This window comes from Girardinichthys multiradiatus, chromosome 22, assembly GCF_021462225.1.
Source record: "Girardinichthys multiradiatus isolate DD_20200921_A chromosome 22, DD_fGirMul_XY1, whole genome shotgun sequence".
Classification (NCBI taxonomy): Eukaryota; Metazoa; Chordata; class Actinopteri; order Cyprinodontiformes; family Goodeidae; genus Girardinichthys; species Girardinichthys multiradiatus.
In genome coordinates this window covers 26,186,141-26,212,785 of record NC_061814.1, presented here as the reverse complement: position 1 = coordinate 26,212,785, position 26,645 = coordinate 26,186,141, and the positions used below count along the sequence as shown (strand labels likewise).

At 38.9% G+C, this 26,645-nt stretch overlaps 1 protein-coding gene across 2 annotated transcripts in view; it reads left to right on the top strand.

The window, feature by feature from the left end:
• slit1a (slit homolog 1a (Drosophila)) overlaps window positions 1-26,645 on the top strand; it is a 108,539-nt gene that overhangs the window by 42,879 nt on the left and 39,015 nt on the right. For both annotated transcript variants that reach the window (XM_047351649.1, XM_047351648.1), the window contains exons 5-8: window positions 17,524-17,595; window positions 19,114-19,185; window positions 20,394-20,465; window positions 21,205-21,368. In XM_047351649.1, the coding sequence (XP_047207605.1) occupies window positions 17,524-17,595; window positions 19,114-19,185; window positions 20,394-20,465; window positions 21,205-21,368 (380 nt within the window). The remainder of the gene's footprint in view (window positions 1-17,523; window positions 17,596-19,113; window positions 19,186-20,393; window positions 20,466-21,204; window positions 21,369-26,645) is intronic.

The following is a 26,645-nucleotide window of genomic DNA, read 5'->3' as shown; positions in this document are numbered from 1 at the left end:
CCATACCACATTTCCATTTTGCCTTCAGTAATATTTTGATACAGACTACGGGCTATTAAAATTAAATCCCTGAATCCTGCTGCAGTCTTCAAAACTTATGGAATCCAGTTTTCATGTTTAAGGCTGAAAGTAAAGCAAGAATAAAACTGTTCAGCAGTTAAAGTTCTAGAGAAGCATCTTCTCGTGATGTCTTCTTATTAGTCTTTCTGCTAGTGATCTTTGTCCCTCCCTCGCCTCTGGGGGTTCAGATGTCACCCTCATCCTTGTCAGAGCAATCTAATGGATCGGTCACGCTCACGGCTCTCCCAGCCTGACTCACAGAGCTGGGGTGAAAGGTCAGTGCTGGAGTGAGACAGAAACTGCCTGATGAGAATGTCTGGCTGCATATTCACAGCCATTTCTCTGACTGCACTGCAGCGTTACTTCAGCATGTTTTATTTTCTCAGTAAAGACCTTTGTACCAGTAAACCGGTTCGCTGGATGATTGGTTTGCACTGAGCGGAAGAATGTAGCAGAAAAAATAAATATGTTTAGCAACAGGATGAAGCATTGTCAGGTGAGCATACAAATGGTCCTTGCGTGTACACATTCGTTGTTTCTGGCAAATCCATCACAGACGCTTGGGGCTTCCTGCTCTTTCCTGAGGTCAGAGTTGAAAACTGTAGGAATGACGCCTACATTCACATAGAATATGTGTGCACAACATCTGTGTTGATTATCACTAAACCAGTGGAGTGATATATTACCATTACAAGAAACAGAAACAAAATGTATGTCTGGCAACAAGGCAAGTCAACACATATATTGATATATGGCTTGAAGTTGAGGGTCAGCAGCTCTTTTTCTCAACAGTCTTTTTTGTGGTTTTTCAATAGTATGACTAGCGTTTTTCCAGATCTTTTTTTGTCCTGCCAGAGATATAGGAGACTAACAGCAGGCGTCATTGATGCAGAGCACATTTCCATCCCACTGCTGCAAGTTTCTTTTGTTTCCTTCATTGACCTGGGTGATTTTTTATTGCTTATTGTGTCTTGTCTGCATCTTTACTATCCTTTGTTTCTCCTCAACCTCCTCCCTATGACTTATTCTCTCCCTTCTTTCCTGGTTGATGACTTTTAATTTCATGCACCCTGCTTTGGCAGTGGCTCTTTTACTGAGTGTCAGGCTGGCTTTGTGACACACATACTCTTTGGGGCTGAAAGTCTCTCTAACGCACACCAGACACACAATCGCCTGTGTGTTCCGGGCCCCGGGCTATACATCAGCATCCATGCAGAACTTATAGCAATGAAGTCGTGTACAAGAACGCACAAAGACACATGCTACCAGACAAGATTACACAAGCAGCAACAGACACATGTTGGTTTAACTTGATTTAGTGTTTACATAGAACACAAAGTTACTTTATTTCCACTTCTTCAACAGAGCTATCATTGTTTTAGCAGCAGAGGTATTGGTCGCATCTGGGCAGCGACAGTATGCTAACTGTGCTGGCATGCACCCATCATCAGCAAACCATACTGAGCCCTGGGGGGTAATCAGACTGTATGCTAATGTATGTGGATAATCATGGATGTGCCGGAAAGTGGGTTGTTTTAGATTCTGCTAGAAAAAAAGAAATGTGTCTTTCATTCAAGGGTTTTTTTTTTTTTTTTTTGGGTATGTGGGTGTGTATTGGACCACTGTGGAGCCAGATTCATGCCTACGGCTGCACCTCTGCAAGGGTTCATTAATCCTGAAAGCATAGTCTGGCCTCATCTCTGGAGCATTACAGATCACATCTGCTGCTGCAGGCTGGTCACTCATTAATGGATGCACCTCTAGGCCATATACTATTCTTCAGTGTTACTTTATGAAATGCCAGAGACTAAAATGCAATGCATTTGAAGAAACTGTTAAAGATTGTAGTCTAGAGAGAAAGTTGAACCAGGTTGCAAAGGGGATTATAAGTATATACTCAGAGGCTTGTGTTGTCAGCCAAATTCAAAAAGATTTTAAATTTTAAAACCAAAGCATTGAGAATTTTACAAAAACTAAACCTTGTTTTTTCTTTTCAGAAACAGCTAACAACCTCAATGTGGATAATTTCCATTGAAATGGACCTTCACCAGTTAAATGCGAAAACTATCGTCAATATCATGTTGTTGATTATTGTGCATTTTCTGGCAGAAACCTTTTCTATGTATTTTAGTTAGTGGTGGTTCCACAGTCTCCATCAGTCAATCCCTTGTCCATGCTGTATGTGGGCTGTCAGTGTGGGAGGATGAGGGTTTTCAGCGGCAGCGTGGAGAACAGGGTAAACATCCCAAACAGCCGCTGATGTCCATTGTTAAGTACTTTTTCTCAGGACGACTCCCACCCACTACAACACAGCTGGGACTGTCTCTATTGTCCTCTACCAGTCTCAGCTATCCTCTCGCAAACAAAACATGTGAATCCATGCAAACGCACACACACACACACACACACGCACACACATTTCTTCTCACAATGCAAGCTACATTTTTGTCTCGTGGAGACTTGCATCTCTGCACCTTCCGGTTAAACTTAGATGCCTTTCTGACTAAACGATGACAAATTCATACTTGCTAGTGTTATCAGTGAAATGTAATCTAAAAGCTTTTACATCTTTAATTATGTGTAAAAATTTATTTCTTTATGAAGAAACATAATTGGAGAACTAATCAAGAAATAAAAAAGAAAAGTAAAAGAAAGCACAGAAGCTATGATAAACGCTGACTGCAATTTTATACCACATTTCCCTAATCCCTAAAAACACTCAAAATAAGCCATCATTTTTGCTACCAAGCAAAATTGCACATATTTATTGAAAAAAAATATTAAGAGGCAGTACTACACTTGGCAATTGCAGAATTGGTCACACCTGGTCAAATTGCATTTTTATCATATATTTATCAGTATCTATATAGTAGAGAACGATGACCTCATTTAATAACACCTAAATTAAACATAAAAACGTTTTCAAATTTTTGGATGGTGGTTAGCTTTTAGCAGTGTGGCGATAGCTCCAGCTCGAGACAAGACGAGATTATAAAAATATTTTTCAGAAAAACTAAGGATTAATTTGTGTTTTTTTTGTTTTTTTTCAAATAGCATAATGGTACACAAATTATAAACTCTGTTGTAAAGAATTTGTAATTTCTGAAGAACAATCCAATCTAGCATTTACTCTTGTATATATTGTGGCTTCTAAGCTTGCCTTAATAACAGGTGATCCTTAAACCAAGAAAGCACTAAAAGTGCTTCTTATTTGTGTTTTAACAGAAAAAGATCTAAAACTGAATCTCTGTTCTATGTAAATTTATACCGTTTTTGAATAGAATAAATATTTTAGATTTTAAACAAGAGATGATCAAAAGCAGTTTGAACTCACTAAAAAGAGCCTTCCTAAGTTATGAAGCAGATGCCACCTTTGGAGTCTTGGTGCAGCTAATGGTCAAAAGGTCACGGTATTTTCACAATGCTATCATAATAAAATGTTTCAATTTTGTGGAGGAGGACTCTTTAATGCTTTTGTATTTGAGCGTTGACAACCCGTTTTTATTGATCAACTCACCACAGCAGGGGAACTAAAGAACGACCTCATCTCTTACTTCAAAATAGAAGTCGCAAACATTGACACACCTGAATGTCGAGCTAATAGCACTAACCTTCCTGTATGGGTCTTCAACCTTTAAAGTGGAGTCAGGCCATTTCTACTAAATGAAATTTGAGCAGAGCTGCCATGTCTAAATAATTGTTGGGAGAAAAAGAAACATCAAATTTTATAAATAAGTAAAAGAAAATTCTATCTTCTGATTTTAATAAAATAATCAAACCTTTTGAAAGAGATCAATACACTTTCTTGAATGGAGTGAGATCAATCTAATCATTTCCATATTTACAGAAGGTAGCACAATTGAAGAAAATAAAGCACCGCATTTGCAGACTAACGACATAAAACCACTGAACAAGAAAGATTTTGTATTGTCTGTTATGCTGTTGTAGTTTTAACACTATTTCTATATCATGCAAAGACCTTGATGTGGCTCTGCACAGACTTCAATTTGACTGAGAATCTTTCTTGCATATTTCTAATTCTCTTAAGGTGGTTTTGCAATGGCTCTTCTTTCATAAGGCTTCCAACTTTGGCAATCTGCTTGTCTTTAGAGGTCAAATTATAGATGTTCTATACGATTTTGGTTTTTTGATTGCAAGGACCATCCCAGAACCATCAAACTATTATGTTTTTAGTTCCATTATTCACTTAATTGCATTTAGAATAATAATCTTGCTGAAGTATTCAACTTCTTTCACAGACACTTTTTATACAGACATGTTAGCCATATTTAATCCAACCTGGTGCTTTTTCGTTATGTTTTAAACATTAATCCTTTCTAGAAGCAGAAGTAATGCATTCTGACACACTTATCGAAACTGTCTTGCTAAAATTAAAATATGAATGGGGTAAAAATGTCTAAACCTTATAGCGAAGGAGACTGAGGTCTTCTTTTTCTTGGCTGTCATTGCATTGATTATAAAATTGTATTGGTCACATTTAAGTTTATTGTTCACTTTAAATTTTATGCAAAACATGCAGACACTGTGTGTGCTGAGGAAAATTTACCAACTCAGGATGTCAGATGCTTGAAACTGAAATTAAAATTGACAGCACCACATATTTTCAGATGAATCTGGTCAATAATTATGCGATAATTCATTAAGAATTTAAATATCCTTCCCAGAAAATCAGCTGATCCCTAAACATGTTCAGCTCACCATAAGGAGGTAATAAACTTGACAGTTAAATACTGTGAATTTCATTCCCTTGATCCCAATACACATGCATTTTATAAACCAGGAAAGCCTCAAAAGCAATTCATGTACTTCAAAGACTTGATAGGACTTGATTTCCACAAAATCTGTTTCGGCTCCTCATGTATAGACCTGTGTAACACTATTTCACACGCTAACATACACAACACAGTAGAAAACAGTGTGACAGCAGCTTAAGAGTTTTTTTATTTTTTATTACTTGTATTCCTCTGTTCAGACTAGGTGTCCTTGACTTACTCTAGGCATGTAGCTCAAGGTGCTTTTTGCCTTTAACTTCCAGAAGGATTCAGAAGGGGAATGAACATAAAGGTAACCGCTTTGTTCACCTTCCCTCTGGCTTAGTTCTCTTCTCTTCTTCTCTCCTCTCGCCCCTCCTCATACTTTCAATGTGTGGTGGTGACTGCAAATATTAAAGTAATGACTGATTTCACTCTCGATTGTAGTCAATCTGGAGGATTGAACAGTGTTAGACTCTTAGGGGAAGAAGACAGCCTATGCTGGGCTTCATTTTGCACTGCAATTTTTTGTGTCTTTTTTGGATCCAGTTAAATGTCTTCACCATACATTTTTTGTGTTGATTGACACAGCTTCTAAGCTCGTGTCTTTCTGGTAGTTGTCTGATCTACTATCAGCTGCCTGTGGTTAGGTGTGGTGGATCTGTCATCATAGTGGTTCAATAACACTGACCTCAGACCAACGCTTCCAGGAAAAGCTGTCATCCGATCTGTGGGATCGACTTTCCACTTTCGAGGTAGCCAACCATTTACAAAGAAACATTTTTAACCAGTTTAGTAAGACCACACAAGAGAAAGAAAATTACCAACCAGCTTTACATTGTTGTCTCTGTAAATGGCTCCCTCCTTCCCTTTTTACTCCTGTTCTGACTGTTCAAAACATTAGTGCAATCCAACAAAACGATTCCCAGGCTCTCAGAAATGGGAATCATTTTTTCTGGGCTGAGGTGAACCTCCTGGCTAATGTAGGGAGAGGTAATGGCAGAGATGATGGATCTGTTGAGATGTGTGTTCTCTCCTTTCTTTTCAAGGTTTCTTAATATTGTCCTCCAAGTAAAGAAAATAATGGATGGAGAGACCTTGATTGTGCTTAAGTGCAAAGCTTGGTGATCTCACACCCTGCCATCCACTGATTGTGGTTCTTAGTGTCTTTTACGATCAGTGCTGCTCAGCCAGGCTTATCATTCTGCTTGACTGTGAGCAAATATTTTGAGAAAATCAGGGTAAATCAGGAGCTTGGAAAAAGCATAGATTGCTTCCTGGGTGGTAGGCAAATGTATGTCCTCATGTTGGACTTTAAATGCCTATAAAGATACATAGACATCATGAATCATTTTCAGTGAAAGAGGAGATATGGGCAGCAGTTAAACCAGCTCCATCTTGAGTCTTAGTATGTGAGCGCATGTGCATGTCTGTCAGCCCTCATGTGGACTCGATAAGTTCCACTGACACTATGTTTTCTCTTGGTGGTCGGTGAGTATTCCCGTCTGTGAGCGATGTGTGTTTCCCATTGGTTTCTGACTGTAGATGATTAGAGTGCAGTCCATCCATGAAATCCCCTTTAGGTCCCATCAAAAAGAGGCAGTTTGTTGGTTTGGTCATGTACGATGAGAGTGAGAGAAAAGGAGAGACAAAGGGTGTTATTTTGGCTTTATTTTTCATCGTCAGAATCAATCACAAGCTCTCTTGAGATGTTTCCATGCTGACTCTTATTTTCCTTTTGGCATGTGTAGAAATCCTGGCCATTGAAGAGTTGAATGTATTGGTGGGAACTATGGCATAGCTACATGTGAGGTCTACTGGAATTTGATAACAGCTTGATGATATACACTACTGTGCAATTTCTTCATATTTGGCTTCCACAGAGCCAAATGTTTTTATAATCTTTTCAAGTGGTTTTTTTCTTTGGACAGTGGCTGTTACAGTGTTTAGTGTTTCCCAAAGAAAATGAAAAAACTCCACAAATGGGAGGTAATAGAAACCTGTATCAAGGTATACCAAGGTTTTAAAAGGTTACAGTTTTAAAACCTCCAAAACGTTCTGTCATATGATTCATACAGTCTGAAGGCCCTTTATTGTGATGCAAGACAGAGAGCCAGCATGACTGGTGTTTTCTGTGGCTGTATACAGTGCTGCCCCTTCCCCACATGTTGCTGTGCACTGCCAGGCAGCTGGCTGCCTATAAAATAACTGCTACACTTTCACAATAAAACCGAAATATTTCTGGTTGCAAGAAACATTTAAGCTGTTGAAGCTATAGAAGGGCCATCTATCTTCTTACGGTAATGCTATTCTAAAACTAAAGTTAGGAGTAGTATGTCTATTTAGTGTTATACCCCTGAATGTGGAGAAATGATTTGAGTAAAGAACAACACAGCAACTGTTCCTAAGTCAATCTACTCTACAGATAAGGAGTGAACCACAGCTCTCACTCCAGGCAACTCTGAAAAAAGATGGTAAATGCCCTGCTCTGGGAAAGACTGACAGAAGTAGGGCTGCCGTACAATCGGCACCACCAGACCCTCTGACCACCATAAGCAGGCAAAACAGGTGAAGTGTCTTGCCCAAGGACACAACGACTGGGATAGCTGGAGCGGGGCTCAAACTGGCAACCCAGCTGTTACAAGACGAACCCCTACCACCTGAGCCAAGGTCACCTCAAGATGACTTTTCAAAATAAGAACATCAAAACACATTCCCAGTGATCGTATGAATACAAAAAAAATTGTTGATATGCAGAGTGTTAATGTAAGACACTCAGAATGTTGTCGATTATTACAATATTGCAGACGCTGACATCGAGATGACAATTGTGATTCAGTAAACTGTGCAGCAATATTTTACAGTATTAATTTGTCATTACATAAGCAGCCGACCGAAGGCTGGCTACCCTTGCTGATATAGCCCACTTATTTTCCTTATATTTGGTTGTTAAACTTGTGTTAAATTTTGTGAAGAATTGCCACAAGACATAATATTTTGTGCAATAAGAACTTGAATATTACTACTTATTTTAGTAGGGGTTTATTCTATATTTTTGATTTAGTCTATGTATCAAAATGAAAATAGCAATACAATAATTGTGTAACTTTGTAGGTGTGGTTTTAAGCTAAAATGACCGATTCGATAAATGTTATGTTGCTTAACAAAGCTGACATCTATAAAGGCCAGGTGAAAGGACTGAATAAGCAGCAAAAACAGACGTTACCCTTACAAGATTTTTTAAAAGTCTATAAAACCATTACTATGCAACACTTAAAATATTACAGGATAATCCAACTCTTTGGAGCAAATTATAAAGAGAAAATGGCTGATTTCTGTGTTTTCTGATATCTAGCATGGCAAAAAATAAAAGCTAGAGCAGTGCCATGCAGCTCTTCTCACTGACTGACTGTTTGTACTTGGTTTGGTTGACAAGTGTTGGCATTAGCTTTCAAAGGAAAACAAAAGGCAAACATGTGCTATTGAGTTTTGCTGCATTCTGTGCAGAATTTGTTTTTCAATATGGTTCATTGTGGAATCTGTCCAAAACAAGAGGCAGTTATGGAAAAAAAAAAGATTTTCTCTCCTGGGTTTTTATGCCTGAGATTCCCTAAAGCAAACTGTCTGTCGTTTCCTTTATTAAAATGGTACTAATGGGTGTGTCTGCCCACGATGATTTGTGTGAACACGGATTACGGTTTTGAGACTTAAATACTTTGTTTGACCTCTGGCGGATACTGGTAAGAATGGTGATCATAATGGTAGTGTCTGGCCCTCTTGTTGGGATTATTGAGGTGCAAAACATCTGTTATACATGGGAGAGAACAAGTGAAGGGAGACGCAGCTAGAAGGCCCGTCTATTTGTTTTAGGGAGAAAAGTGAAGGTGTGGAGAGAAATTTATTTTTTTAAAACCGGAGACATGAGGGTGGGAGAAAAGCACGGATACTCCTGGTCTCACCCAGAAACACTCAGTCACTCTCTGCGGGCCACACAAATACAAACACATGCAAGGCCATGCTTTGGCAAGAGCCCAAGAGCCCTGTGGCCTCAATCTATGCTCTTTCTCACCTCATTCTCTTTCTGTTATCCCCCACTTGTTACACTTTCTCTTTTTTCCATCTGACTAAAAATGTTGCTTTGTTGTCTTTTTAACTCAATCCATATAAACACTGATAAATAAAGCCAGTAATTTTCTTATCTGTTTACTATTTATATGCTTTTACCATTTTAATCAAAGGATTTGGATACCCATACAGGTACTTTGCAGCACAACAAACAATTTAAGGCAGAGCTCCAGCTCTGGAAATTGACCTCTCTTTACCTTTTCCTTTTGCATTAGACTCTTCCCTGAGTGGGTTGCATAAGCTGCAGCATCTCCACTGACAGAAAGGCATAATATTTCACCAAGTCTGTCCCAAGCAAAAAAAACTTTCATTTTTCTGTCACTTTACTCTTTTCAATCAATTTATCTTTAGTCATGTCCACATCTTCACTGGAGAAACTCTTATCCAGGTTAGTCAAGATAATTGTTACTGTTGTCTATGGGCAGAAGTGCTCTAAAATAAATATAACTATCACCTGTTTCATGCCAATCAGTCTCCTTGTTTTCACCTGTGCCATCTACTATTAATACTCTGCTGTTCTGTTTACTCTTCACTGGTTCATACTGTTTGCAAAGTCAAGCCTGCCCATGTGCATGTCTGTCTCTGCTACACCTGTTGTGAATTTTTCTTTATGAAATTAAAAAAGTTTTTCACGTACCACGCTGAAAAGTATCGGAACATATGGAATTTGATTTATCCATTTTACAGGTCTGGAAAAACATGGAAAAATAAAAATAATAAAATTAAAATTTACAGACTGTGGTCCACCTGCCATTGTCTTAAAGTTCCATCCATCCATCCATCCATCCATCCATCCATCCATCCATCCATCCATCCATCCATCCGCTTTTATTCTATCTGCCCATCCTTGGGTCAATACATATTTGCCTTCTTGCTCTTGGGTAAAGCCTATCCACTATGAAAATGTTTGCAGTGGATAGGCTATTTATAGCAATGGTTACCTTAGGGGGCTTCTTAGACAAATCAACTTCATACACTTTTTTCAAATAATATGAAAGATTGATTGGTGCTGCCTGCTGATGCCAGTGGAGCTGACTAATCAGAGAAGGGGATAGGTGGGTTAACAGATTAGCTTATTTTCAATTTCAGGCCTCATGTGCCCACAAATTATCAAGGCACAATATTGGAACACTCCAAAATCTGCCTTTATAAAAACCTTTTAAATCTTAAATCTTAACCTTTAAGTATTAAAATCGTTAAGTATATTAAATCTCTAATGTTTCATTTGAGTTTACAGATATAGGTTATTTGGTCATGAAAATGTCTACTGTATAATGTGGATGGTATAGATACCTATTGTATTAATCTATTATTATATATGTGCTTTTCTTCTACTGGGAGTTCAGGAAATTATTTTATATTATACAGCACCGGGGATTAAGATTTCTTCTGAAACAGTATTTATTTTTATTTTTGGTTTGTTAATTTGGGTGTGTCATTGTTTTGAGATGTTATTTTGGATCATTTAAAACTTACCAGCTTCTTTCTGAAGCAAACACTTTGTAAATGTGGTTGTTTATGTGAGTAGCTACTTGTAAGCTTTTGCAGTGCAGAAAGGAAGAAGGTAGTTAGCATTTAGTGGCAACATACTGCCGTTCTTTTAAGAGCTCTCACACACCTCATTAACCCTCCTAACTGGTAAGTAATCAAAAACATTCCTCCCCTTTTTTCCCTCTTTTTAGACGGAAGAATAAACTTAAGAAGTATTAAGAGCATTTGTGCTAAAATAAATATTTTCTTATCGTCCAATCATGCAAAGAATTACAAGAAGTCCAGTTGTTTTTGATTCTGTTTTTTGACAACCTCAACTTGATTGACTGACAATCCACACCAGCATGTTGCATCACAGTTTGGGAAGGATACCCCTGAAGTGGTGCGGGAGTATGAAGTATGAAGATCTCAAGAAAGCTTGAAGATTACAGGAACCACCTTCATTTCAGACAGAAGGAGCTTTTTCCAAAGAACTTACGAAGAAAATCTTCTACCAAAGGTCAGAGAGTAGGACAGATCCTTCAAAGAGCACAAGATCAATGGGTCCATTTCATTGTTGAAGCTCTTACACAAACAGTCATCCAGATCCACCAGAAGCTTTCAGAACTTCTGCCTTTGCCAGTTATGGAGGAGGTTTCCCGTTTCATGGAAAAGGCACCCCGAGCATATGAAGAGTAAGGAAAGTCATCAAGGGAAATTCAAAACTCTCCTACTAAAAACCAATGATTCACAAGATAAAAAACAGACCACAGACAGAACCATGAAGATACAATAGACACAGATATAGAAGAGAAGAAAGATGCAAAACCACTGTTATTCCATTTGTGGCCTGAGTATCAGAAACATTTAGAAGGATTTTCTCCAAACACAACATCTCAATGACCTTCAAACCTAGCAAAACCCTTAGACAAAGACTGCTCCATGCCAAGGACAGAACACCCAAACCCAAGCAGAGTGGCACAGTTTATGATGTTCAATGCAGCAAGGAATGCACAGATATCTACATCAGAGAAACTAAACAACAACGACACAAGCGTTTGGCATAGCACAGGAGAGGCAACTCACATTCAGCAACATTCACATTCTGGACAGAGAAGAGAAATGGTTTAAGAGAGGCTTAAAAGAAGCCGTTTACTGTACATCAGACATGAGAAACCATCTCTACCAAGAAAGAGGACAGAGGTTTCATCTTTCCCCCACATCCAACACAGCATTAGAACTCCTTTCAAATATGTTTCAGGGCAACTCACACCTTAATTCATGTGATCAGGGTAGCAAGCCTAAGAGGTCAAAGAATACCAACAACATACTGCAGGATGAGCAGCACAGGTTTGCATGTAAATTGAACCCAGAAGCTTAAAAACCTGGCTATTCCCCCCAAGAACTCAGTACTGAAGAGGTTGAAATGTCCTTAAGAATTAGAAGAAATCCCATTGCTTTTACTTAAACTTTTGGACTACCTTGACCTGGATAACTGTAATTGTTTAGTCGTGACAAGGAGTCGGGAAAACACTTTTTTAGAAACAGTAAAAGAAAGGCACCTGCACCTTAATACACGCAGTTTAATAGCAAGAAAGCTAATTATCTACAGATAGGGTTTAGGTTTATTGAATACAGTTCACTGGGTCTTTAAATCAGGTTTAAATGTTGGCCTGTCTGGACCTCTAAGTACCAAGTTTGACAGAATTATGAATTAAGGGTGAAATGCTGTGTAAGGATCACAAGGAAATTCTCCCTTTGTGTTAATGTGGATGGACTTTCAGCTTTTTTAAAGAGTTTTATTTAGCACTATTTTGTCTTTTTTGCTTTTGAAATCAAATTGCATGAGTTCAGACAAACACTGAGCAATGAGAAAAAAAAAACTATTTATAAAATTAATCCACTAAGGGGATCACTGTTAACATTTTGGAGTTAACTGTTTAATATATCCTCAAAAAATGCAGAGAGTATAGCAGAAGTGTAAACCTTCCAAAGCATGTTGGGTATTAATCGGAGTAGTAGGTAATAGGCCCTTTGCATCTTCAGTCATTTGTGGCCAACATGAAAAGCACTAAATATTACAGAAAACAAGATGTTTCATCAGTTTTATTCAACATTGGTGGCAGCATCATTCTGTGGGAATGATTTTAGGCAGCAGGGATGACAGAACTGGTTAGAGTCGATGGGAAGATAGATTATTCTAAATACAGTGAAAGAGAACATGTTGGAGGCTGAAAAAGTCTTAAGACTGGGGCAGTGGTTTAGCTTTCAGCAGAACAACAACACTAAACATACATCCAGAGCTACAAGATCATCGTTTAGATCAAAGCATATAAACTCGATTTAAAACGGCAGAGTCAAAGTCCAGACATAAACCCAATTGAGGATCTGCAGCAATAATTCAAAACTGTTTTTCCAACCAGTCTGACTGAGCTTGAGCTATTTTGTTAAGAACTAACAAGAAAAATCTGTGTTTAGATATAGAAAACAGGTAGAAATCCACCTCAACAGCGCTGCAGGACAAAATATGGTAAATTGACAAAATGTGGAAACGTTTAAAGGGTACCAGATCTTTTGCAGCGCACTATATATGAAAGGGGCAGTTGTTTGTGTTCATAAAAAAGCATGTGTCCTGGTACTGTAGTTCACAGACTTCAGTTCTTGAAGCCTGAAGCCTTTAAACATTTAAACCAGAAAAGGTTGAAAGTGGGGTTACTACACTGCTGAAGCGCCCACTAAAACTAATACTAATAAAAACAAAATGGACCAATACTAATCTCTTTAACCCACTTTTTAACTGGTGTGAATATCATTGTGGCCCCATAGGCATTTTCGTGAATTATTTTGGTGTGTATTGAGATAGAAATTAGAAGTTAATGATGGGAATCAGACAGGAACCAGACATTAGCTTCAGTGTGCAGCTAATCGCCAGACCAGGCGCCTTGAGCGATGTCTGATAGCTAATTGTACCAGATCTTTGTAGGGTTTGATGTAAACAGTAGCTTAGTTTATTGTTAGAGCACTTTACACTGATTAAATGACCGCATTGTTGGAAGTTTCAGTCCAGAAAATGCAACTGCAGGGTTTCAGCGCTGTAGTTCATGCACCTAAAAACGTCTGCTACCCAATTATTAGGGTAACAGTGGGAATGAACTGTGAGAAAAAGCCAGGCTACATTAATGAACTAACTGCCCACCTGCAAGGTGTGTTGTGCAATGAGGTAAATGTGTGCCAGGTCCAGTGTAAAGGTTGCGTAACTGCACTCGCTTTTCTAGTTAACACACTTGTAATAATAAACAACTCGCACGTATGCTGGGTACAGGACATCATTACTTACTCTAGATGGAGGACTGGACTGGGACTCATTGCTTGGTAATGAGTGTATGCAGGGAGCATGAGGAAAGTGGTGCAAGGTGCTGATGGTTTCTGTGAGACTTTTCACCCCGAACAGAGCTGTGCAAGCACAGTGACATCTGGAGGTGATGACCTCTGCTCTTGCTTCTGATGCTTTACTCTGTCTGCTCCTGCTGTACTTCACATTTCTATTGCCCTGCGGTTAAGCTTACCTGATCCAATGTGCAGATGTGTTGAGAGGGTCTACATTGTCCAGAAACCAAAAGACAGGAGGATTTATTTTCAACTTTTTAAACTTGGCTGTTACCATGCAAAATTAATGCACTGCTGTGGTATTTGCTGTAAGATTGCAACATTTGATTATGAGTCAGAATTTAGTTTCAGAGACCATAGTGACCGATATGCCTGTTTGTGGTTAGTGTTCTCTTATAGTTGAGTCTGATTTCGAAAGGGATAAGTGATTTACTCAAAATCAGCTTTCTAACTAATCTATAATGTCAAAAATCTCAAAGCCAACACACTGCTGGGGCTGTGCTTAGAAAATAACAGCTAAAGGAAACCACAGTGTATGTAAAATACAGCATGATGGTCTCCCGCAGAAATGTTCTGTTTGCCATTTTAAGAATTTGTAAATGCAGAAACTTTATTTTGCTAAATTTAATTTTGCTCTGGCTTCTGTAGGAGGAGAAGCTGGTGATAAATTCTTTAGATACATAGAAAAAAACTGCAAAATCTGACCCAAGACCGCAATGGTTCTTCTGTTAGATGTGAAAGAAAACACAAGAGGAAAATGAGAAAAAGACAGATTTTCTGCCATGAAACATACTGACATTTAAAATAATCATGACTATATCCTTTCTTTCTTGTTCAGACTTACATTTTTAAGGTGACCTCCCATGACCTGAGCTCCAAATCCAATCAAGTAGCACCATAAATGGGAGTCTATAGATGACTCCAGCCAATCCTATCAGAGCGTGCTAACAGGATTATGTGGTTTTAGTGTGTGGATTCAACCCAAGTGCTTTCATTTTTTTACTACATACACACATAGCATTGTATCCATATGATCAGAGCCTTCCTGTCCCGCCTTGCATCGCAGCATCTCATCCTTGTCTCCTCTTCTTTCTCAGGCATTTCTGTGTGTACCTACCATAGCTAACCACTCCTGTTCAAGTTGAATATTTTGTGAAAATCTTGTGACCTCTGAATTAAACAGACTTGTTCATGCAAGCAAAAAAAGACACTTCACGGAGGAGATGTGGATGTCACAATTAACATCCCTAAACTGGAAAACATGAGCATCTTAATACTAACTGTTGTTTGAGAAAAGGGAAAAGAAGGGGATCATTCTAATTTATAAGAGTTCAAAAGCAGGTTAACAATAAGATTTCCCATTGTTTTATTATACATCGTCATTGAAACCATAGAACCAGAATGATTCAACTGTCAACACTTCTTTCAGGCAGTTTTGCTAAAACAAAACTAAACAAAACAGCAACGGAGAAATAGTTAACAAGACTGTCCTGATCCATTGTTTGCCGCTAAGATAACATGAACAAGTTCAATATTTGGTGTATGATGGTGAACTGCTATAAACGAAAGTCAGTTATTAGACACTAATTTTCATTTTGTAGCAGGTTTCTGATCTTGAGTCTTGGTCAGATATTTGGTTTGCCGATACCTCTTTAGGAACTCTTTAACAAGAATATTAAAGGAACATCGTTTGTAATATTATTCTAGCCTTCTTGCCGAGAGACATCATACATTTTTAGGAGCAAAGGGGAGGTTACGCTATACGTGTCAGAGGGGAGCCACTGAAAAACTGTTTTATTCATATTTTCAAACAAAGACAACATTTTTAGACTTGATATTTTAATTTGTCTTTGTTGTTTTATACTAGCAATTAGTTCTGTTAGCACAGCTAGCATTATAAAACAGCAGTTTTAATGTGCATTCCTTAGAAAATGAACCTTAACTCCAAGATTTTCAAAAGGCAACCAGCTTTTCCAAATTCAGCTTGATCTATGAGAAGCAAAGGTTGAGAGCTCAAAAGGATAAAACAGACTTAGTTTGCTGTACTCTGTTCAGCCTTTCTGTTTTCTATGAAAAGTCTTGCTCTCTTTTACTCTGTTGCAGCTGAATGAACAGCAGACATATCAGGACATTTAAAAAAATACTGATTATTTTGTCTGTGTACTTCCCCTGACTTTAGTTTTACACACCTCACTCTTACCAATAAAGGATAACTTTAATTCTGCTTCATTTGGTAACAGCACCCACGTCGAAAACTGTTGTAAGCGCAGCTTCATAGTGCTTAGATATGGTGCTTTCACAGATTAGATTTAACAAGTTTCCCATTGGTCAGTCACTGGAATGGGAAAATAAACTCTTCTGATTCTGTTCAATAGCTGAGTTCTCTGCCCATTTAACCATCATTTTAACTTCTTACTTATTAAATGCAGATGTGCAAAGGAAAAAAACTATTTCTATTTTTCTGTGATGGTTTGAGATGCCCTATAGCCTGAGTAAATGCTTAGTTTGCACATGTAGAGTTAAATATTAAACATTGTGGCAAATTACATTTATACAATTTAATACACAAAATTCTATTTGATTTAATGAAATGTTTACATTTTATGTTATTGCACTACAAATCTTGGTAGTCCACCTTCAAATTGCAGCCTCATTTCAGTATGTTGTTTCCTAAAATAAGACAGATTCCTTTTTAAATTGTATATTTTCATTTTTTTTATAAGTTGTGCTGTACTATGAATATGCAGCCTTTCATTTATTAGCTACATTGCCTGACTACGCTGCTCTGGTATGTTTCACTCACCTGTTATGCATCCCACTGAAAGAATGCCTGACTCACTGACACTGGGGGTAGAATATTGTTGCGTCATAACATTGTATCCTGTGGTGCTCATAAAAATGTAATTAGTAGGAATTATCAAAGTTATATTTATAACAGTGGTTTTAGTGTGGTTACATAGTTTCTGGGGCTGTGCTTTAGTTTCTCTGTGGGTGACCAGAAGTGCTGTTTTGGATATGTGGGAGCACCTTTGTCAGGGCAGGAGTCTCTCCAGCAGCGTTGTAATGTCTGTGTGAGACAGACAAAAGGATCTGTTCATTAAATATATACCAGCTTTATCTTTCTTTCACTCTCCTTTTGCTTCCCTTTTTTTATTAAAGTATTCTTTCTGGCATTGAGCACATAGACCTACACAATCTAACTTGAAAATATTGGTGGCTCAGTGCCCTAATGAATCCACCCTACTGGACCTTAGAAGACCCCCCCCCCCACACACACACACACACACGCAGGCCACAGCCCGGTTGTCTTTGTTTAGTCTGTGTGCAGACAGACATTAAGCCTCGAACTACAACCAGGCTAAACAGATCATAGCATGGAAGAACACTGAATAATACAACCATCATAAAATAACCCCTCCACTGTGAGCAGAGTTCTGCATGCAGGGACCACACCTCGGTGTAGTTACGCACGCTGTGGGGGAGAAAATGTTCCACTTAACTTTCAGTACCGCAGTGATGAGTGAGTTAAAAGCAGGAGCGACACTATTTAGAGAGTAAGTGGGGTTTGTTAAAACATCAGCTTAAAAACACCACAAGTTTTACACAACAAGATGTAAAAACAATGTGCTCTCATCCTGTAAGACCACAGGAACCACATGAAGCAATTCTTTAATTCAGGTGTAAAATATACATGTTCTTTGCTTTACAGTGATCTGAGTGAGAACCTTATCCAGTCCATCCCCAGGAAAGCTTTCAGAGGAGCTACAGACATAAAAAACTTGTGAGTACTAAGCTTCTTTCTGCAGAGGTAAACATGTATTTGTATTTAAATTAACATTGACTTTCATGCATTTAACATGCCCCTTCAATTACTGATTCCTATGTCACATTGGTTATTGTATAACCACATGGTCAATCACAAAAAAATAAATACTAAACACAAAAGAAACACAATTTAGTTAGTTTTAATTTTTTATTAATTTAAAATATGCTTATCTTAATACATTTGTGCACAGACTTGCATTACCTTTTTGTAAGTTTTTCTTTACTACCTGCTGGAAGTGGTATCGGTAGGATTCAGAACTAGATGTATTTATGAGTTCGCTGTAATTTTGCCCCCTCCTCCTGACAAAACTGGTGTTACAGGTCAGGTTGATGGGCTGCCTTGCTCATACACACCGTTCTAGCTCTGCTCATAAATTTTAGTCTCATTGTTCAATTGGAAGACCCATGTGTATAAAAGCTCTAACTTCCTGGCTGATGTCTTAAGATTCAATATGTTGTGTGAAGATCAACAATCCCTCCTGCAGCAAAATTACCACACAACATGAGGCTGTCATTTCAATACTTCAGAGTTGGGATGGTATTGTCAGGCTTGCAAGCTTCCCCTTTGACTACAAATGTATTGGCTTCCTCCTCACTTAGTGGCCATACTGCCCATATCAGTACAGGACTTGTTTCACGTGGATAATGGCTCTCTCTTGCCAGCATCAGCGAGCATCCTTTGCAAAGTCTTTTGTTCTGGGTTTGATCAGCACATTTCACTCCAAAACATTTTCATTTCTGGGAGGTCCACACTTCTCTCCCTGATATCTTGGCTGATTTTTTTAGGCTTTCCCCATAATGTCTCACAAGGACACAGTGTGTTTGAGGTGTTGATATATCCACAGATGTGCCTTCAGTTAATTTAATATTTTCCACCAGACACTTACAGAACTATGCCATCAACAAATAGGTTTTCCCAGTTTGTTAACAGGCATAGTAATCCCAATGTATATAAAATTTGAAGAAAGTAATAAAAACATTCTCTCGAATAAATCTCACTGAATAAATCACTATCAAATTAGATTACTAGTAAGTGAGCAGCAAATATGTGAGCTCTATTCACAATTCCCTAAGTTTAGCTGAACATTTTTATCTGGTCAGCCTAATGGCCTATCGATAGAGTTAATCATAGGCTGGTTACTGGTGTGTGCATGTGTATTCAGTGGACCAGGTCTCCCTGATTGAGTCCACTCACTACCTACCCAAAGACAGCTTGTTCAGGATGTGATTTACATTGTCTAAGGGGTTTATGCACAATCACACACGCTCATGTGGATTTATGACTTGCATCAATATGGATAAACAGTCAGTAACTTCCACGTTTGCGTCTGCGGGGGATTACATGAGCTGACATGACTAAACCTGTATTGATTAGCCATAGTACATTAGAGCACAACTTACTGTATCAATGATTACAAGTACTCCACAGGGACATTGAAAGAATGTGTGTCTCTTCTGTGTGTCTCCACCACAGCCAGCTGGATAAAAACCACATCAGCTGCATCGAGGACGGCGCCTTCAGAGCTCTGAGAGGCCTGGAAGTGCTGTAAGTACCTGATCAGATGGTCTTTGCTGTATCTTAATGCTGCCTTATCCCATTAAAGCACTTAGTTGAATTAAGACATTTTTGTGTCTTGCTAATTAGTGTGACTGATACATTACATATGGCACAGGCCTTGCATACTATTCCAAAATACCCCCTGTGGGTTTTATAAAGGGGGTTTGCAGCACAAAGCTCCATTAAGTCACAGCTGACAGCAGGGTTCCACTCCATCACATTAAACCCAGTAACCCACCCAGTATCCCACCTCCGCTGGCAGACCATCCAGCCCTGAGCACACCATCTGACAAAAGGGGCTCCTCCTATCAGCATGTTCAAAAATCACACCCAGGTTAGCCTTCCATGCTGCGTTTCAGCATCAAGTTAATCATATTTTTTTAAAGAAAGTATAACTACGAGTCTCTGTAGGAGATCTCATTTTAAAACAATGTGGACGAACAGTGCAAGGAGGGGCACAAAGGTGCTTTGACAGCTTTGTTATATTGATGTTAAACGACCGCTGTGTGAGATTAAGGAGGTTATGAAAAAGAGAAGAAATACAGCGAGCTACTTGCATGAATTAATTAAAGTACTGCTAGTGTTCTGATGAGTCCCTTTGTAGTATAGCAGGGTAAATCCACATATTTGATATGGTGGATCCTGGTTCAATTCCCGATTGTTTTAGGAAGGGCATCCAGCGTAAAATTTTTCCAATTTGTGTGCAAGTTGTACTGACTTGCTGTGGCTCCTGCAATAGGGGTCAGCCCAAAAGACTCATCCATTGATGGTGTTCCGATGATGGTAAAAGGTCAGAGTGGGTTGTTTAGATGGATTTGTGTAGTGGGGAGGAAAACAGTGAGTGTTGACAGGAGGAGCAGGTTGAAAAATGGGAAAGGGTCATTAGGCAGATTGAAATGACCTGATTTTCTCCCTGCAGCTGATGCCCCTTGTTCTATGGAGATGTGTGTGTTCATGTTACCTTTGTAATGCTTGCAATCAGGCTTGTAAGAGTGTGTGCATATTTGCATCCATGGCTGTGTGTGAGCGCGGGAGGTGCAAGGGCTTCCCATCTGTGTGAAATGAGGTGGTATATCCCCAGTGGGCCACAGAGAGACAAAAAAGAGAAGACATAGATCTAATGAGATGTAAAAGAGAAAGGTGGTCTTAACAACTCTACTAACCCATCAAACCATTTTGTTCCTTCCTTTTCACAGAACGCTGAACAACAACAACATCAGCAGCATCCCTGTCTCTAGCTTCAACCACATGCCTAAACTCAGAACTTTGTAAGTCACAAATGTCCCACTTGAATGATCTCTTTCTTTTTTTAGGAATTATTTAAACTATAATTACAATCTACATGTCTACATGCAGACAAAGAAGATAAAATCAGAATGTAATTTCAGTGGGGGTTGACAGCTCTGTCATTCCAAGCAGTGCTCTCAGCCAAAACCACTGAACAGCACAGAGTAATGAGCTTAGCAAAGCCAGGAGCCATTATGTGATCCATGTCAAGACAAAAATGGGTCTGGATGGACACAAATAGCTCATTGTGTGCTGTGATTACCAAATCTGAAATTATGCTCAAATTAAAACAATTATTCCTGCTGACACGCCGATCCATGACTCTACTGCCCTTGTGGTGACATTGTGGTCTACTTCCCTCCCAGTGGGGTAACATTTTAGGGTTTTCTGTTTCTGTGCACACCATGTCTATATGCACGTGGGTTCACAAGTCAGCCTGTGTACACCACCGCACAGCAGCGATAGCTATTATGGAGAGGCACTACTTTGCAAGAATGCAGTGTTTGGAGCAACGGATATACAAATGTCCCCCTTTTTTTTTAGAAAGGGCCATTTATAATTGTCCATGTGGCATATCATTTGGTGTGTTTGCTACACAGGGATTGGAAGTGATGACTTGAGGGAAAAGAAAGACACATTTTATGCTACTTTCATCTTTTCCCAGTGATAGAAGATGTTAACTGATCATAACCTTTGCACTTTTGTTTTTGTGTTTAACAGCCGTCTTCACTCCAACAACTTAAACTGTGATTGTCACCTGGCCTGGCTGTCCCAGTGGCTCAGACAGAGGCCTACGATTGGTCTGTTCACCCAGTGTGCTTCTCCAGCAGAGCTCAAAGGACTCAATGTGGCAGAGGTCCAGAAACACGAATTCACCTGCTCAGGTAAGACAAATAATTTGCACTTTTAGGATTTCAATTTTGTCATGTAAAGTGTATTGCAAAAGTATTCATACCCTGTAAATTATTTCACATTTGTCGTTCTAAAACCAAAACATTTCAACAAATACAGAATGTTGAAATAGAGTGAAAACTGAACATGGTTTTTGCAAATGGAAATCTAAAAATGTAGCGTGCAGTTTTAGTCAGCACCCTTTTCGCTGATACTCCTAAATAAAATCCTGCCCAACCAATTGCTTTCGGAAGTCCTCCAGTTATTAAGTAGGATCTATCTGTGTTTACTTTCAGTATAAATCCACATTTTCTGTGAGGGTCACAGAGGTTTCTTTGAGAAAATTAGTGATCCAAAAGCATCATGAAACAGAATCCACAGGTCAGGGATAAAGTTTGGGAGAAGTTTAAAGCAGGGTTAGGTTTTAAAACAATATGCCATGCTTCCAACATCTTACCGAGCACCATACAGTCCTTCATCCCGATACAGAAAGAGTGAATGCTCCAAATACAAACTTACTGAGACATGGCATTGCATCTAAACGAAAAGACCAAGTAAGGAGAACATTAATCAGTGAGGGAGCCAAGGGACCCATGGTAATTCTGGAGGAGCCTTAGCCTGGTGTTTGGAAGAGTTACAAAAAAAAAAAACACATTGTGAAAGATCCTAATTTGCAGTTTTTGACAAAACATGTAGGAGACATAGCAAACTGGTGTAGGAAGGTGCCCTGCTCAGATGAGATTTAGAATATTTTGGTGTCACTGTTCATACCAGTGCTCGTCACCCTGACCAGTCTATCCCCATTATGGAATTTGGTAGTGGCAGCCACATGCTCTGTGAATGCTTTTCATCAGCAGCGACAGGGAAGCTGTTCAGAATTGATGGAGCTAAATACAAAGCAGCCTTGCCAAAACACTTGTTAGATGCTCACATTTCTGCATACCAGCAACCCTAAACATACAGCCATAACAACAATTACCTACTTAACTGGATCAAAGCATATTTATGTGTTAAAATGGCTCAGTCAAAGTGAAGGCCTAGATCCACTATTAAATCTGTGGCAAAGCCTGGAAATTGCTGTTCGCAGATGCAGTTCATCCAGTCTTGCAGAGTTTAAGCTTTTGTTTGGACATCATGTATCATTAACTTTCTTCTTCACAGTTATGTCCTACTTTATGTTGCTCTATCACATAAATAGCCCTTTAAACTAAATATAAGTTTGTGGTTGTGAAGTGACAAAATGTTAAAAGGGATATAAATACTTTCAATGGATGTTGTTTTATTTATTAATTGAAAGGTAGTGTACGTTTCTCAGCCTCTCATGTGACCCATGGGTACTTCAGATTATTCATGACAAAACAACATCTGAAAATTCTCTATTTACCTCGCTGTCATGTGTTTCTGTCAGTGTGTATTCACCTGGTAGCCACCTGACAACCGCTCAGCACCTGGACAGCCTCACAGCTCTTTGCTTATGTATCCCACTGAGCAGACAGCTGTGTTAGGAAAATGCCCACACAGCTGGAGCCCAGCAGAAACCTCCTCACTGGTTTTCATTTCTTCTGGCCAATCGCAAAGACTTTTCAGATGATTGGTTTGTGATTTATGTGGCTCTGTACTGTAGTCTGTGTTGTCTTCTTGCAAAGAGATCATGTGTACGTAGGAGTGTTGTGACGTGCTTTTGCTTTATCATATCTGGACAATAGAAAAACATGAGAACCTCCACTCCCTACAAGGCCTTCTCATTTGTAACACCAGCTGCAAGGGGTGTTTGTGTCTACATGGATCTGTGTTTGAGGGGGAGTGTACCTCAGATTGTGTGAGTGTGTGTGTGTGTGTGTGTGTATGTGTGTGTGTGTGTGTGTGTGTGTGTGTGTGTGTGTGTGTGTGTATTCCTGTCTCTCCATGGGTTGTGATTTTTACGCAGCCATACGGCGTGACAGCACAGATCATTAACTATTCATTGTCCAGGGAAAGAGACTCAAAGCGTGGGAGTGTAACCATTCCAGATAGAAAAGTTTGAGCATGGAAATTTTGGTTTATAGTGGGAAACAGATACAGAAAATTCAGGTTTTACATAATGGGCAGCTGCTCTTCACAAACAGACATACAGGTGATAGATGATACCTGAGGATGACAGATATTATGGGAGGTTTAGCAGCATATTTCAACAAAACATACAATTCCTTACAGTGTATTTCTGCATATCAGTGCAACATTATGCATCTTGCAAATGAATACTCAGCCAAACACATGCTTTTATTTTATTTTTTTACAAATTGTGACCAAAAGTTGAACTCTTGTTGAAGGACTCAATGGAGACCAACTTGCTGGCACACACTTTGTATTTTTGCAACAGTATGTGTTTGTGTGTGTATTTAGTTGAAGCTGTGACCAGTCGAGGCCACCTGCGGGGGATTTGGGGCAGGGTGGTGCCGTATAACAGGAAAAGAACAGGAGGGAACAGAGAGGCATGAGGTGGGAGAGTGAAAACGGGGGTGCACTGCTTTATTTATTCATATATCAAAATGATGAAATCCTCCATTAGTCCGAGCAACAGGATACACACACTGTCTCTGTGCTGGAGAGCTCCGCTACCTTTTAAACTCACATTGGCAGTAATAGAGTAAAGTTTCAATTCATGGTTTTAGGAAAAATATTAGTACTGACGATTAAAAGTCAGTATTCTTTAAAACCCTGGTAAAGTTTAATACACCAAAGCTTAAATCATGTAAAAAAATGCACTTAATTTCTTTGGCAGATTTTAACATTATTCTAATATATATAGCAGCTGTGGGAGCAGATGTTCAAAGTACTAAATCAAGGTAAGAATTTGGGTTTGTGAGCTCATTAATTTTGTGAGACCAGATTCAGTTACTTGTGCTCTCCTCTGGACATCAAAATTATTGTATTTTATTACAGATCATTTAATCAACCATTATTTATATAGCACTTTACACTTTACTTTACCCAAAGTGCTGTACAGGTCCATAAATTAAAAGAAAACAAAAGCATAAAAATGACAAAGAAGACACAAACGCCTACAATAAAACAAATACACAAAGCAATGAACAGCTAAAAACAGTCAGTAAAACTAAATAAAAGGACAGCCTGATATTTCTGCTCAGCTGCAATTAGAAGCCATCTTAAAAAGATGAGTCTTTAAAGGGGACTTAAAATCATTCAAGGTATTGGTTGTCCGTACAGTAAGAGGAAGATTGTTCCAGAACCTAAGAAAACCTAACAAAACCTAAGAAAAGAGATTCAGCAATCAAAATTATTTGACTAATTTACAATCTGTGCATTATGTAAATATTTGGTCAGCTGATACAAATTTTATCTAATCCCAATTCCTTTCAAGAACCCTAGAATATTTAAGAGGCTAAAACTACCCCACCCCAGCAAACATTCCTGTAAGCTGAAGGGTAATTATTTACAGACACCATTCATTTTGTGAGGTGTAGTTTGCCTTTAGAACTGCCTTAAATCTTCATGTTGTAGATTCAACAAGAAGTCGAAAGATTCCTCTGAGATTTTGGTCAATGTTGACATGATGGCATCAAAAAGTTGCTGAAGATTTGCAAGGTGCAGATCCCTGATGTGAATCTCCACAACATCCCAAAGGTGCTCTGCTGGATTGAGATCTTTTAACTATGGAGACCATTAGTGTACAGTGAGCTTATTGTCAGGTTAAGAAACCAGTCTGAGATGATTTGAGCTTTGTGACATGGCGCATTATCCTACTGGAAGTAGCCATCAGAATGTATTTACACTGTGTTCATTAAGGGATGGACATGGTCAGCAACAATTCTCAGGTAGACTGTGGTGTTTAAACAATGCTCAGTTGGAACTAAAAGACCCTAACTGGGCCAAGAAAATATTGCCCACACATTACATCATTAGACCGCCACATCTTTTGATCTGCTTATACAACTCAGAACGGATCCACGGATCATGTTGTTTATGCCCATTTCTGACTTTGTCATCTAAATTGTGCAGCTGAAATCAAGACCAATGAAGACCAGGCACTGTTTTTGCAGTCTGTTATCATCTAACTTTGGTAATTCTGTGTGAATTGTAGCTTCAGTGTCCTGTTCTTACCTGACAGTAGTGGCATCTGGTATAATTATTCACCCGCTGCAGTCTATCTGCTTCAGGGTTTGACGTGTTGTGTGTTCAGAGATGGTATTCTGCACGTCTTACTTTTACCAAGTGGTTATTTGAGCCACTTTTCTCTTTTTAATGCCCATTCTCCTCTGACCTCTGACAGCAGCAGGTCCTTTCCATCCTCAACGGCCAGCTGCTGGATGTTTTCTCTTTTTTGGACCTACAAGATGGTTGTGTATGGAAAACCCAGCAGATAAACAGTTTCTTATATAGTCAGACCAACCTAGCTGGCACCAACCACTATGCCACAATCAAAGCCGTTTACAACCTTTTCTTTCTCATTCTGGTAGTTGGATTAAACTTCAGCAAGTTGTCTTCATTGCGTCTAGATGCCTGCAGGCTTTGAGTTGCTGCCATGTGATTTGCTATTTGTGTTAACAAGCAATAACTATGTCCCATCACATTTGTGAGAGCGCAGTCACTGTAAAAAAGGACTTTATTATTTTAAAACAAAGACTCTTTTTGCTACCCTTCCTATTCACCAGTGAAAAGTAACCAAAAATGAAAAGCTCCTCATGTTAACTTAAGGTTACATGACAGAAACCTGCTCCGGGGTAATAATGAAAGAAATAAAAATATTATGTTTGAGTCGAGCAGTTGATGATAAATTATTTCAAGGCTCTTCTTAAGAAAATGGAAGAAATGCAGCTACAATAAGGTGAGGCAAAACAGATGGTCAGAACCAAGTGATACTATTCGAAAATGAAGAGAAAAATGAGGCAGAATAGGTTAAATGTAAAGACTTCTGAACAAATGGATAAAAGGTGAAAAGGTGCTCTAAGAGAGAGGTGGAAAATTGGGGTGCTAAAGAGAGTGAGAAGGAAAATTGGAAAACGAGAACCCTGATGGAAAAACGACTGATTAAAAATAGAAAAAAATGGATAGAGGGGAAAGAATGAAATAACATGGAAGTGGCACTGAGAAAATCGGGGAGGAGCGAACATAAGACAACCTCAGCTCCTGTTTATCTGTCAGTGAGCTGTCATTGTTAAGGCCGCTCCAGCTGCGCTCTGCACTCTCCCTGATCCCAGGCCTGTCAGATATGCCATGTTAGATAAGAAAGGAGTTTTTCTCTGCCCGACACCCGATCCTAGATCTGTCAA